The 15580-nt window shown below is 31.1% G+C and overlaps 1 protein-coding gene and 1 long non-coding RNA gene across 2 annotated transcripts in view; one reads left to right on the top strand and one right to left on the bottom strand.

Moving 5' to 3' along the window:
• Window positions 1-15457, top strand: part of PRAS40 (Proline-rich Akt substrate 40 kDa) — a 28858-nt gene extending 13401 nt beyond the window's left edge. The window contains exons 3-5 of the mRNA XM_014235767.3: window positions 12061-13399; window positions 13486-13670; window positions 13737-15457. Of these exons, the coding sequence (XP_014091242.1) occupies window positions 12061-13399; window positions 13486-13670; window positions 13737-13850 (1638 nt within the window). The 3' untranslated portion in view covers window positions 13851-15457. The remainder of the gene's footprint in view (window positions 1-12060; window positions 13400-13485; window positions 13671-13736) is intronic.
• On the bottom strand, window positions 5829-9482 carry LOC138857127 (uncharacterized). Its single transcript, XR_011396111.1, has 2 exons — window positions 9399-9482; window positions 5829-6187 (listed from the first exon to the last, which is right to left on the bottom strand). It is a non-coding gene; the product is annotated as an uncharacterized lncRNA (long non-coding RNA).
• Window positions 15458-15580: the final 123 nt, after the last annotated feature.

Genomic DNA, 15580 nt, shown 5'->3' with positions numbered 1-15580 from the left:
TAATAAAAAATACCAAAGTAAAAAAGAAAAAAAAAACGTTACAAAAAGCATTTAAAATTAAATGAAATTAGTAGATAGACGGCAGACTACTCTAAAAAGAAAAAAAAAATAAACGTGCCATTGTATGTATGTATGTATATTTCTATTTAACAAAGCAGAAGCGTACAATAGCAAGACATCACACATATCTACGTGTACGACTTTTTATCGCATCTCTCACTTATTAAAATGCAAAGAAATCATTAAAAAGAAACTAGCACATGAAGGTTTAGAGCAAGGAGGGTCTATATACAAACGTATGTACCTATGTTTGTGCTCTATATGTGTCTGTGTATTTGTCGGTATGCTAATACAAAAAAAGCTGCATAATTCTAATGGATAGTGTTAATTTGATTGCATCAAACACCAATAAATGTATAGGTATGAAAAAATAAAATAAAATGTGTATACATGCATGTAAGTATGTTTTTTCATAATTTTTATACTCTCGCAACCTGATGCTACAGAGTATAATAGTTTTGTTCACCTAACGGTTGTTTGTATCACCTAAAACTAATCGATTTAGATATAGGGTTATATATATATAAATGATCAGGATGAAGAGACGAGTTGAAATCCAGGTGACTGTCCGTCCGTCCGTCCGTCCGTCCGTGCAAGCTCTAACTGGGATGGTATGAGATGACTTTATAGGAACCGTGTTCAAAATTAGACAGTGGGCGTGGCACAGCCCACTTTTAGGTGAAAACCCATATCTTGGGATCTGCTTAACCGATTTCAACCAAATTCGGTGTATAACGTTCTTTTCATATTTCTATGTTATCATATCAAGCAACAATGATTACATCGGGGTAAGACTTTGCGTGAATAATACGTTTAATGTATGCCACCTTGTGACCTAAAATTGTCTAAATCGAACCAAAACTGTTTAAGCCCCTAAGTACTAAATATGTGGACCCCAGTGCCTATAGTTGACCTTCTACCGAAAATATCAGCCAATCCACAAAGAAATCTCAAACGAGTATACCATTTGACTTTGCGAGAGTATAAAATGTTCGGTTACATCCGAACTTAGCCCTTCCTTACTTGTTTTATTTATTTATATACATTTATATATTTGTGTATGCAAATGTATAAATTACATAAAAAACTATGAACTAAAATCAAAATCAATATTTAAAAAATCAGCGTTATTCGGTAAATACACTGTTAGCTAATAGGTGCTTCCATAATTTTTAAAGGCGTAAAAAATAATAAACTTTTGTTAAATTATGATAAATTATGATAAAGAGCAAGAACCGAAGCTATAATACCCAACACAAATGCAAAATACTCCTTACAAAAACTTTGATCGGTCAGTTTGTACGGCAGCTATATGATGTACTGACTCGATCTGAACAAATTCTTCGCAGTTTGCACCGTTAACTTCGACAATAACCATGGCTAAATTTGGTGAAGATATCTCGTCAAATGAAAAAGTTTTCCATACAAGCACTCGATTCCAATTCCAATCGTTTAGTTTGCATGGCAGCTATATGTTATAGTGATCCGATATCGACCGTTCCGACAGTTTGTTGGTGAGAAAAAAACGGGTGGAAAATTTTAGATTGTTATCTCAAAAATTGAGGGATTAGTTCGCCTATGCCATATACAGAAGATTTTTAAAATGTCAATGATTTGAAAATTATTGTTTTTTTGAATGAGATCTTTTATTTCATTCCTTTTTAGTCGAATCAGGTACATATAAAGACATAAAGACCGAAGTTTAAAGTTGCTCCGGATACAAATGAAGATCTGAGTGTATAAACAAAAATGAGTACGTCATTTCTTCGTATCGTTATCTTATTCGATTGGTTAATGTGTTCTCTAGATATTAAAAATATTTCGATATAATTTAGGATATTACTACTAAGCTACTTGTATTTAATAAATAGTAAACTATTTGTATTAACTTATGTTTGTTGTTATAAGGTTTTATATAGATTGAAAAAATTCTGCTGTTCTTTATCAACATCTTTGTTGACCAGTTAAATTAAAAAAAGAAATAAATAAAAAAAATATAATTTTTTATATATATTTAATCAATGGGTTGGTAAACCTTATTAAAATATACCTTAAAGTTAACTAGTACTTATGGTTTTCGATAAAATTACTTTTGATTAAGCAAAGAAAGGTTACAGGATTTCAGTTTCTTACGGCATACTATGGATACGAACTTCTCAATAAAATAAATTGTGCATCATTGCACGGTTAAGATTGATAATTAGGATGCGAAGTCTAAGCGAGAAATCATGTTTTACTATAAACATTGTTAAGGCTTGACTGTGTTAAAAAAATCTATCTAAAGTCTATGGCCAGTGACAAGTCAGCTTATTTATTACAATATATTAGTTCAGTTAAATTTAGAAGACTTCAGCTTCGTATGCATAAAATTTACAGGTAAATTGTTACCTAGTTTTATTGGATAGCATAGTTTCGTTCGCTTGTAAGCGAGCGACGAAATAATACTCGCTGCAATTAAATAATTAATGTAGTTAAGCAAAATCACAGACAATTTTTAATATAATTCCAATATTTATTATGGAGTTTCAAAATAAACATAGTGAAAATATCTCAAAGCATCAACAATATAGAAAATATAGCAAAAGTTTGACTTCTATATTAACGTTGTTAAATACGTGGTAATTTCATGTGAACTGGGCATTCTTTTGCCACTGGCTTACAACAAAAGAGGCAGGCTTTATTTGGCCAAAGCGCGATTTGTTTCATAAATAATCAAGCCCAATTGATCTCTCTGATCTGTACGCATGATTAATGGGTTGAAAGAAACCTATATACAAAGAATAAATATCTCTGCAAGTCAAAATTTTTAGTTAATTTTTTAAAGTTTTCGGTGAGCACTCAAAATTTCCATATAAATAATACGTCAAAAAATAATTTTTCATAAAAATTACATAACTTTTGAACCGTTAAGATTTTAAGTTTTTAACTCGCGGATTCTAGTAAAGCAAAATTCCTACAAAATCTGGCTCAGTGGAATTTTTTTTCAATTCAAAAATTTTATATTACACGCTTTGGAATGTTTAAAAAATATCAGTCGTTAGAATTGTTTGAGCCACTGGATTTATCACCGGATATATTTTTCTCTGTATATATAACTTTATTTTAACCCATTTTTGTCTCCCCCTAATGTATTTATGAATATATACACAAGTAGATATATGAATACTTTTATATAATACTTATTCATTATTATTTATTTCCATATGTTTATCGCATTTTTTTTATATTTTACCACAAAAACAAACAACAACGATTTACAATCGTCTGTTGGTCTATAGATTAGAAATGATGTGGATTTTAGTTGCAACACATACGTGTACTGACACATACAAATATCAACTGTTGCGCGTCATCTGGCACACATTTGTTGACAACAAATTCTCATGGTGATAACAAAATCATACACAACTGAGTATATGGTATATGTACATTTGTTAAGTACATATTTAAACGTGTATGTGTGCATATAAGTTAATGTAATTACATGTTTTACTGATTACTGACAAAACAATTCTTCAATTTATACATATATACATATAGGTATGTTTGTGTATGAATATATGCCATTAATACTTATATGTTATCATTTAATTATATCATATTCCATAAGTATGTAAGTATGTATCTATAATGAAACATTACCAAAGTTGACTTAAGACACTACATGGGTAATAATTCAGCTCTTCTTAATTATAGTGTTTCAGTTAGAAATATGCAAATCTTTCTTATTATACCGTTTTCATTCTAGCTTTTAATTTGAAAAATACTTTTTTTATTTGTTACTCCAATTTTAAACTCATCCAAGACATTCGGATTTAAAAATTAAATTTAAAATTTTTCTTATTAAATAAAACATAAAATTTTCAATATTTAATTTTTAATTCCAAGCGTCTTAGATTAAAAATGAAAAATTTAATCAGAATTAAAAATTGAAAATGTAATTTTTAACCACAACTTTCTGAATTAAAAATTGAAAATTTACTTTTTAATCCCAAAATCGGAACTAAAAATTGAAATGTTTTTTTTTTATTCCAAAATTAGCGTTAAAAATTTCAAATCTAATGTTTAATGCATAATTTTTGTTTTTTATTGTCTAGACTCTAAGGAACAGTATTTAAAATTCATTTAATTACTTCTCAATTCGCAATATTTTTTCATAAAGTATTAGTACACTAATTGGCTAAATTAAAACTCAACTGAATTAAACGTCTGCCTGAAGAACTGAAATTAATGTAATACTTATAATTGTTTAAAAATATTTAGAAATTAGAAAATTTTAAATATATTTTTAAGGATTTATTAGTAAATGTTTTTCTAATTCATTACTTCGCGATTTTTTTTTTTGTATAATATTAGCGTAGATAATTTGCTAATTGACTAAATTAAGCTGCTGTCTGAAATGTCTTTATATTAGAAATAAAATTTAAACAAAATGTTGCTTTTTCTCAAATATTTAAACCACCTCAAATAACTCCTATTTACGTTATATATATCGGTTGCACCGAAACTACATACAATACCCTTCACAAATGCAAATACAATTCTTTGCAAGAACTTGATTATGATCAGCCGGTTCCTTGCGTCAAATGAAAAAGTTTTTCCATACGAATCCGATCTAATGAATTGCCTTTGACAATAACCCATGTTAAATTTCGTAAAGATATATCCTCAAATGAAAAATGTTTTCACTACAAGCACTTGATTTCAATCGTTCAGTTTGTATGGCAGCTATATGCTATAGTGGTTCCGACAAATCAGCAGCTTCTTGGGGAGAAAAAGACATGTGCGAAATTTCAGATCGATATCTTAAAATCTGAGTGACTAGTTCGCGTTTATACAGACAGACAGAGATACATTGCTAAATCGGTTCTGCTTTATGCTGATCATTTATGGCATATAACACTAACTACCTGTTCAGGGTATAAAAGTGTCTTCATCCATCAAATGTGTTTAATTATTATTAGTTCATAAATTTCAAGTTAATTTGTTTACTGTAACAGTTTCGTGTTTACTAAAGTCTGTGGCAGACGTTAATTTGCGCTAATAACCTGTCGGCGTTCGGACCATACTGCCTTACCCGTGTACCTTTTAACCTTTCAGACATATTTTTCTCATATATTAATTATATGTTATTTAATTTGCATCACAAATGTGTCTGTCCATATTGTTGTTGTGGCTGAATTTACTTCAATTGTTTCATAAGTTTCAGTATTTTTTCACCATTAAATATTATTCCTCGTTTTACATATGCGCCCACATACCTTTGAATATTTAAATCGTCTATACATAGGTACATATGTGCTGGTGTAAGTACTATTTATATTTGTATGCGTGTGTTACATTTTCTTGTTTTGCAATTTGCTTTGTGTTGTAATTTCATTATTACTGTAACATGTTTATATCTTGAAATAACAACACATACAGTTGCGTGAAAAGTAATGCATACACAATGCCTTGTCGTTAGAAGGTAAGAAAAGTTTTAATGTAAATAGTTAACAATACTTAGTATATACCATTGATCATAAACACAAAGGATAATACTAAGAAGGAAAAAACAACTAATATTTGGTTAAACCAAGGGAAAAAAAAATTATTTTAAAAAATTTCTCACATAGTGTGCCCTGCGAATACTATTGATTATAGAAAAAATAATGCACAATGACTTTTCAGAACATATAATTATTCACAAAAAATATCGCAACAGCATATGTCTAACTGTTATCAGTAGTTACGTCACAATAAGTGTTCTTTTATTTAAACAAAAATAATAATTAAAATGTCACGCCTCTGTAAAAGCTCTTTATTTGTACCTTAGTATTATTGCTTATCAAAATTAATTACTTCATATTCAAGACCGATTCAATACCTTTTGATTCAATAACTTTTAAATAATTCGATTCGGGCATTCCATTCGAAAGATTTAACAAATTTAAATATTCGGCTATGCAGCAACATAATATGCGATGTAGACGTCATTGGGCCACGGGAGGGAAGTCAATGTCATGAAATAAAGTGCAGCGCGGCTCACTCGCCCGGTTGGCTCCCTACGAAACAGTCGTGTGCGGAATCGAATATAAACAATATTAATATCGTCTGTAAGAGATCCAATTTCCCCAAGTGTTTGAAACTAAAATCAAAACGAGAATAAAGAATTAAGTATGGAAAAGAATGCCAAAAATTCGTTAGGAGCCAATTCTTGCTAATATACATAACGTAAAGCTATTATAATATCTTAATGTCGCTTCAAATATAACTAAAAGGTTTTGATTTTATTTAAACGGAAAATAGTGTTATATTAAATACAAAATATTAAAAAATGCACTTAATTATACACTTAATACAACTTGTAGCTCAAACTGCCATCATTTGGCTCACGATTGTATAAATACTAAATCCATAATTATTTTTATGGGAATATTTTTTTATTGTTTAATTGCTTGCACTTGTCTGCAGTTCGATAACAAATTTGCACAATGCAGCTCCTTAACAATATTTTGTACACGTATACGCCTATATATACCATACACACATATGTACATGGTGTATGCGTCCCTCACTTGCGTGTTTAAAATTGCCTTTAGTCATCCGACACATCCATGCAATACACAAATGGAAAAAGACAAGTAAGGTAGCGCTAATTTCGGGCATCTTCGTTCGCTGCCATCGTACATTAAAAATATAAAGAAGAATTGGACTATAATTAAATTCGTTGTTCGGTTATTAGATGAAGTTAGGGATCTATTGTTCGTCGACAGTTGGGTACATTTAACTTGAATGTACCCAAATTTGTATCTGTAAAGTCGGCAGCATTTCTTACAAATTTTTGTGTAAGTTTTTCTGCCGCTATGCCAATCACATCAACAACCTGTTAAGTACAATTTAATATGGTCGTATACCTCACTTCCTAGAATACAGTTATAAACGAGTTGGCAAAGTAAAGAGTTGTTTCGGGTTCTACTTAAATATCTCATGAGAGGTTAAAACAGTGTGGAGCCCTAGAAAGAGTCCTAATTTTGACGATTTATTATAGAAGCAAGGAAAAAGGAATCGAGTTATCTCATCCAGGCTTTATTGAGCATAAAACTTTAGTGTTGATTTTGAAGAATCCGAAACCCTTTTTGCAGTTTTCAGAAAAACTTTTAATTTCTTAGTTTTACACTACAGTGCATTGAGCAGGAAAGAAAATCTTTTTTTACTATTCTACCAATTTTTGCGACCCTTCTTTGAGCCTAGTAGAGGGTGCGTCTTTGACTACTTTTTATTTCAAGTAATGCTCATTCGATATAATTATACAACATATATACGAGTATGTAGGTGCCGTTAAGACCGATTCACCGACTATAGCGATATTCATTGTTGACAACATTTTGGCAACCATTCTTTTCCGAGCCTGCGAACAGGAACAATTCGTTGAGGACTAGATTCAGAGACCTATTTTGACATCGTATTAATTGGTAATAATAATTTATTTTCACCCATGCGTAGGTTTATTGTGAGCTCACACTGCACGCTCTTTATACAGAACCAAAGTTTTCATGAATATGTTACAACCTGTTTCTTTAATATGTTTAGAGTGTCGTCTATTTGCAACAACCTAATTTTGTGTATACTTGGATCTAACCCCATATGTAACTCTATTATTTTACGGTGTTACAAACTAACGCTAAGTGAACAAAACTATGTTATTCTGCACTTTGCAACATGGTGCAAGAGTATATAAGTAAATATACATACATATTTACAAATACCATAGTTACACGCACACTCTACTACTGGGCTGCATTTTCGTAGCTTATGATTTTGCATGAATGTTGTGACATTAGCGTTCAATGACTTTTCCTTTTGTTGTGGCAGTTAACTGTTGCATGTGGAAATAGTGTTGAATAGCGGCGTTTTAACTTAATTAAGCTAACAAATATAAAATGCAATGCAAATAAGTAAGTTTTACTAAATTTTGAAATCCTGGTCGAACGAAATTAAAATATTAAACAGAACAACAAATAATACCCAATTCTAACAGAACAGAAAAAGAGCATTTAGTGGAATTTTAATTGTTGTTGCAGTGATATAAAATATTCCTTAAATAGTTTTGAAGAATGTTGTGGTAGAAAGTCCCTTGCCGGCGGAAAGCATGGTATGTTCCGCTTACGTAGATTTCAATGCCGTGGGAACAGAACTTACGTGCTAGTATATACTTAATGTGCTACTTAAATAGCAATTAAATTATGTAATCTTATTAAAGCTGATATGTTTCTTTTAATTATCTTTATATTACCATTTCCAACAATTAAGCAAAACTCACTATTATAGAGCCCAATCACGCTACTTGAAATTACTTAACATAACAATATGTTAAGAAATGTTACTTTTGTGTTATGGAGTTTACGGTGCTTAAGTTGTATGATGCTCTAGCATATCAATGATTACGATTCAAATCTTTCAACATTAAATACACACATTTGTGATATACATCTATGTATGTACATTGGGGTGTGTAAAATGTACGCTCTGATGCATTTTTTTTATAAAATATTCAAACTTCTAGTTAAAATTATGGTTTTTATTTTTATTATTTAATTTAATTTTTTTCTTCAAAACCTTTAATTTTCTGCCGCAATAAGTTTTTTCCCACGCCCTTTTTTTGTAGTGATGGAAAGTTAAGATTAAGCACATACCTATCAATAATATTATTAAGAGCTCAAATTTTAAATGGTTTTTTTTTTCATCTTCCAGAATATTTTTTACCTCTTTTAGTTAAAAAAAAGTGTCTAAAATTGTCTGTGTACACACTTTAATGTACACAATTAACAAATTTTCTGGCCGGACCATAATCGAAAATATTTATTGTTGTTTAGAAAAGAAGTCTTTTTGAATATAAGAATTTTATTTTTTGGCTAAAATTACGTTAGTTTGTCAGTATAATAAAGAATTTATTTACGTTAATTCCAAAGGCTTTTTATGCAATAAAATACCGACATTAGTTGAACGCGCCATCAACAACAATTTAGCATAAAAATATTTCCTCTAACTTTACGCAAAGAAATATATGTTTTCTTTAAAAAAAACGTAAATTATTTAATACCCATTATAAAAAATATATGTTGCCATTTTCATCAGGGTTATAAATATCCTAAACAGCGTTTTTTCTAATTAATTTCATCGTTGCCGTATAACAAATTAAGCAAAGAAATTACCTCAGTGCGAAATATTTTATTTGCTTTCGTATTCTTTTACGTTAAGCAAAATAAATATCTAAATATGCATGCAAATATAAATATCAAATAAATTTGTCAATAAAAACAAAAGTGATTGTGATTCGCGCCTTTATAAAGACTCACACCATGTCTAAAGCGCCAAGTATGCGATAAATTTTTACTTATAGACGCATGTGTTCATATAATATACATTTGTACATATACATATGTACAATATGTATGTGTATATTGCAATATAGTTTTAAACACCCGCTACCAGCACAATGATGGGCTCACTACAATTTATTTTGATCAAATTGAAAGCACACCAAATTCACACAAAGTAAAGCACTGTCTTGCTGCATGATCAGCAAGCAATTCTGATTCTATGCTACACAGAAAAAATATTTTATACTAGTTCTTCGCTGAATTTAAATAGAATGGCAAATAATTATTTCGCAATAACAGGAAGGTAACACAACTGGCTATTGTTAATTTATTATTCATTATTATTATTATTTTTTTTTTTGAGTTTGCAGGGATAATTATTCTTCCCTTTTATTTGTGTATTGTAGGGTGTTACTAGTTCTAAATCTATTTTGAGTGTTCGGATAGTTTTTTGTATAGTTTTATCCTGACTCCTCCCCCTGAAGTACTCGGTCTAATGTACTGACACAAATAAATAAAATCTTGTATGTTCCCTAGATAATGAAAATGTATCTCTTTTACCCGAGATGATAACATAAATTATAAGTAGTTGGCATATTTGTTAATATTAAATTATTTTTACTGAAATAAATTATTTAAATTATTTTTTTTTTTATTCTGCGGAATTTTTTCGTTGTGAAAATTGCAAACAATTTCCCAATTTCTTTAAATGTAGTTAAAAACTTTTAGAACTAAGTAGAATTGTACATTTATTACCGTTTTCTTGATATTTGTTAAAATTTTATTGCTACTTTTTTTAAAAATTACGTTCTCGATGTCTGCAACTAATAGGAAAAAAAGAAGACCAAATGAAATTAATATATCGATAAATTCGACTGCTTTTTCATAATCATTAAATTAACTGTAAGAGGAAGAAAACATTCCTTTGGAGCAAAAAATTAACCCTTGTAAATGGCTATATGTAAATAAGCTATATAAACAAATTTGTAAAATGCCAAGAATACCAAAAAATAATTATAATAACTTTTAGAAAATATTTATCTATGCATAAGGATATTTACATATGTATATCTTTTTTGTAGAGGGTGAAAATCTAAGTGAATATACTAAAATTTGTATCCCGCAACTTCTTAAGAATCCGTCAAAAGTTTTCCTAACATTGCACAACCTTGTGCCCAAAGTTCCGCTTGCTTTATAATTTATACATTTTAAAACAAGTGCTGCTTATGCTAATGTATAGAACCAAAACAGAAAAAACTTGTTTTTGGCTCTTTGCCTTTTCTGAAAAGTAAACAATTTGTATAATATGTAGCTTGAATGCTCGTGCACGCGCGTGTACCACTCTGATATAGAAACGAATGCCTAATTAAATATTTGTACAATGCAAACAAAACAAATTAAAATGTTTTCTGCAAAAATTAAAATTGCTTCCAGCACTTGATACATATCAATATATGTATGTATATGAAGAAAGAAACGCTGGTTTATTAAAAAACAAAAAAACGAATACAAAACAGTATAATGTAAAATATATAAGTTTATAAAAATAAATAAAAAATCTAAACACACCAAAAATAAGTCATAAAACTACTGAACTTGTTTTTATTTTTAAAAAGTGGTAGTACTTATCTAGTTTTTCATATGAAAATAAGAATGCCGCTCAATTGTGGCAAATCATTTTAAATACAAGCTTTCCTAAAATATACCAGCCTTGCATCTGCCATTATTATATCTTTTGACTAACTATGTCATTTAAACATACACCGATTTACGTTAATTTAATAGTTTTTTTTGGTTTAGCTAAATTTTGCGTGGTTAGAATGATCACAGACTATGTCTGTTGATCAGGCAGTTGACGCGTGTTATTTTTTATCATACTTCTCATTAATGCTGAATTATGTATGTATGTTTGCGTTTATTAGTAGTTATGTGCAAATGTGTGTATGTAGAGAAAACAATATGAACAGTTTAATTTGCGAAATACAAAAACCACAAAGTGGACAAATATTTTGATCTATGTATATTTTGGTTTGAACAGCAAAAAGACCTTCAACAAATTAACAATGGGAACGGGCCAAATTTAACAATTACCTTATTTGAAATAAATTTTATTACTCCTCTGCTATGGGTATTTTAGCTTTGTGCTTTTTTTAAAGTTGTTATTTATTGAATGGTAAAATATTATCAACAAGACCTTCAAGTGCTATTGAAAACTCAGCACTACTCATAAAGACAGTTAGTAATAATTCAAGATTTGCAGTGGTTTATTGAAATCAAAGCTGTGATAAAATTTTAAATCTGTATCATTTTATACATATGTTTTATATATAATATGACATGTGAGTCGCATACTTGACATGCTATCCATAACAGCGTTTGGTAAAATTAATCCATTACTAAAAAAATTAGGGGCAAACTGAGACTTTTTAAAATAGCAGAACAATTTGAAAAAGTGAATAAGCTAAGCTGATTTATCATCTTATTCTGTTATTATAAAATAGCTCTTTTTTCTTGAATATTTACATTTTATTTCGTTTTTCTTCGTATATATTACATTGTTCTTCACACACAAATTATTATTAAGAACTTTTATTTATAAATTGTTCTCTAAATATTGCATTTCTCTTCATTCCATTAGGCTATTGGTCCTATAATGGATCTTAACATCCATACGTTAAGTCAGAGGGATTTGGTCTACAGTGTAACACTGGAAGTGCCAACTGGGCAAGAACATCCGCCTACACATGCCTGGCAGCTAAGCATATGCATTAATTGCAATACGGCGCTCTGTGCCAAACGCCTACCCACGCAATCGCCGCCCGCGTCATCGAACGGTGCACCCGCACCACTTACAATTAACCCACCGCAATTTCTAATTAATTGTTCGCTACTTACAAATAACGAGGAATTGGCACTAAGACGTGCGGACAAATCCTTTTCCGATACCTTTGGCCTACTGATTATGGACCATCCACAGTTGCAGTTGGAGCAGGCGAATGCTGGTCCATTAAACAACTTTTCAGTTGGTTCTTTATCGACAACATCACTGCAACTGGATATGAAGCAGCAACGTTTGCGTCAGTTACAACAAAACTTGCAACAACGACTCAAACGTGAAATCGCCGAAACGGACGAGCGCATACAACGCTTTACTGAGCAACAGTTTGCCTTGTTAAAGAGCTTCCGCGAAAAATCCGAGCAGGAGTATGCATTACTTGGTCGTCTAATTCAACGAGTGCCCGAACAACAGGCAATCGATTTCTTAGACCGTGCACTGCCAGCATTAGAAGTGGTTGGTGGCGGCAATTATGTGTCACGTCGCCGCAATACGATTTCTAGTCGTCGCGACATGACGTCTGTTACGACACCCACAACACCAACAACACCGAATCCTACAAGTGGTTTGCATATGCTTTCGCTGCCGTTGAACACAACAACGTCAACTACAACAGCCAGTGCCATGGATACAACAATTACTCAGGGAGTTGGTGGTACAACAGCACTCACACCATCAACGACGAGCATAGGATTGACGACGACGATTGTCGGTAGCGGCAGTATAAATCGGCGTTTATCGAACTTTGATACACCACCGGCAACACCAGAAGCTACACCCATGAGTGTGGGTAACAGTCCCACCTTCCGACCGCAACAACAGCAACATTCGTCACTGACACAACAACAATTTGTACGCATTGCGTCAAACTCCTTTCAACAACAGTTCCCAACTCCAACAGTTGAAATGGGCGACGACTGCCTGTTTGAACTGGAGGGCATTGACGGCGGTAGCTCGGCAAGCGGTGTTGGTGTGAACACACCATTTAGTGTGCTCGGTTCAAATTTGTCACAAAAACTGCCATATCAACAACGATCTCTGAACAATCACCCGCATCCGCATCAGCATCAACATCACCACTATCACGGTAGGGATATGAGCGATGTGGACGAAAGTGAGGATGACGCTGCTGAAGCGGAAGGTAAAGTATATTGTTTTTAAATATACTGTTGTACCTCAATAAAAACGAAATTGCTTAAACTTATTAATTAATGATTTTTTTTTTAGTGGCTCTTGACCTGGATAGTTCAATGCCCTTACCTACGAGTGCACGCCCAATCGTTGACGGACAACAGCGACCAGGCGCAACCAGCGCAGCCGATGTCATGAATTTCGCCAAGAGTCTGCCAATTGAAATAGCAAATTCACCAATGACTACAGGACGCTCATATGTGAACGCGCTGCAAGAAGACGTAAGTCACAGACATATTTGCTAACAGGATTCTAATAATTTCTCAAACTATTTTTTTCTTCAATAGGAATTGGACAATACTGTCGACATCGCTGCGAGCATTAAAGCACTCGCCAAAAGCGTCCACGGTGAAGCAGTGTTCGGTGATTTACCACGCCCACGCATGCGTTCACAAATTTAAATGTACACAAGCACAACGTTAACTTATGCACGGATTAACAAAGTATATTGGTATTTACATGAACTATACTAGTTTGCTCAACGAAATAAATAATCAACAAATTAAGTTAAAGTGCTGGAGTCATCATTAACACATAATGTTTTTACACAACCACAATGCATATTTTCATATTACGAGCATACGAGTACATCCATTAGAATATTAAGTATAATTAAATATAAGTAACTAACTTCTCCTCTATTAGCTTTATATTTCTTTTTGAATCGTTGTAATGGAAAATATGAAATATTTAAAAAACAAAAATATGCCATAAATCGTAGACAATTTCGCTTTGATATTTGAAGAACGTTAAGTACAGCAGCAAAAAAATATGCTACATACGCTAAGAATTACAACACAAAGAATTCTTTTTACTGCTGTCTCATGCTGTCCCTTTATATACATTTAATTATATTAATTGGCACTGTAAAACAAATAAGGAATATTCGCATAAGTCAAATTAAACGTTTCATCTAAACATTTCGAATGCATTTGTAAAGTATATGCATATAAACTTTTGTCGCGAGCTATGCCAACACTAAAGTTTTTCTGTTTGGCATAAGTTATTATCTTACCAATCATTATAATGAAATCAAGTTTAATTTTTAACTTTAATTTGTAATAGCTTTAAGTTTGTGTTTTTATATGCTTTTTCAAACAAACAATCTGCATACTGTAACAGCTTTAATGGAACAAAACATTTAAAATTGCTTATAAACGTAAAAGCATCCATACACATACATATATAAATACAGACACATGTAAATTCATAAAGATTTTTATATGGGTGACGTTTTTTTTCTAACAAGGCAACAAATGAAAAATAAAAAAGTAAAATAAAATAAAATACCCGGTTATTCTAGCAAATTAAGCTACTTTATACAATTTTAATGAGTCGTTTGTTTGTTAGTTGCTACATCCTTTGAATTAGTAAACATTACTTTGTTTAAATAATAATTATGCAATGTTAAGCATAATATATAAAAAAAAAAATTTTTTTTTTGACATAAGCATAAATGCAAGATGGCACAAACAATAATATTTTGCATCCACACCTTAGCTTTTTTTGCCTTAATGCATATGCACATATTGGATGTTAAGAAAAAATTGCTCTTCCTAAGCTTATCTACAAACATACATTCACATGTACGTATATGCCTTATAATACAAATAAACAAATTTATATTGAATTAAATGCACAAATTGGTCAAAAAGCAGTGGCTGCTACATTATGCTATGCTTTACCTGTGGTACATGCTCTGTAATAATATATTTTGTTAGCAACAAATTGTTATTTTATCTAAAATGCGTCGTGCTAACAAAAACAAATTGTGGCCGCTTTTGTCGTACATTTGTAATCAATTCTTTAACTATTCCATTGACAAAGCTTCAGTGGTAGAGTTGAAACTAACTTTATAATATACTTTATTTCGGCGTGGAATCTGCTCCTACATATTCTTATTGATTTGCTTTGAGTACTCATTCATGCATATTATTTGTAAAATCTATTGTACCTACAGTACATGGTTTACTGTTACAAATAAAAGTTTTATATTCAATATTAAAAATGACTGTTATTTACAGCATGGATTATTGGCTATCCATGATTCACACATCTTATTTTGCCTAATAACGCAGTTTAGCTAATAGGTAAGTATTGGTCCTTTTATATTAAAGTATAGATATTCTAT

The sequence above is a fragment of the Bactrocera oleae genome, chromosome 4 (assembly GCF_042242935.1).
Source record: "Bactrocera oleae isolate idBacOlea1 chromosome 4, idBacOlea1, whole genome shotgun sequence".
In the NCBI taxonomy this organism is placed as follows: domain Eukaryota; kingdom Metazoa; phylum Arthropoda; class Insecta; order Diptera; family Tephritidae; genus Bactrocera; species Bactrocera oleae.
Note: the sequence above shows the minus strand (reverse complement) of the source record. Positions and strands in the feature narration are given on the sequence as shown.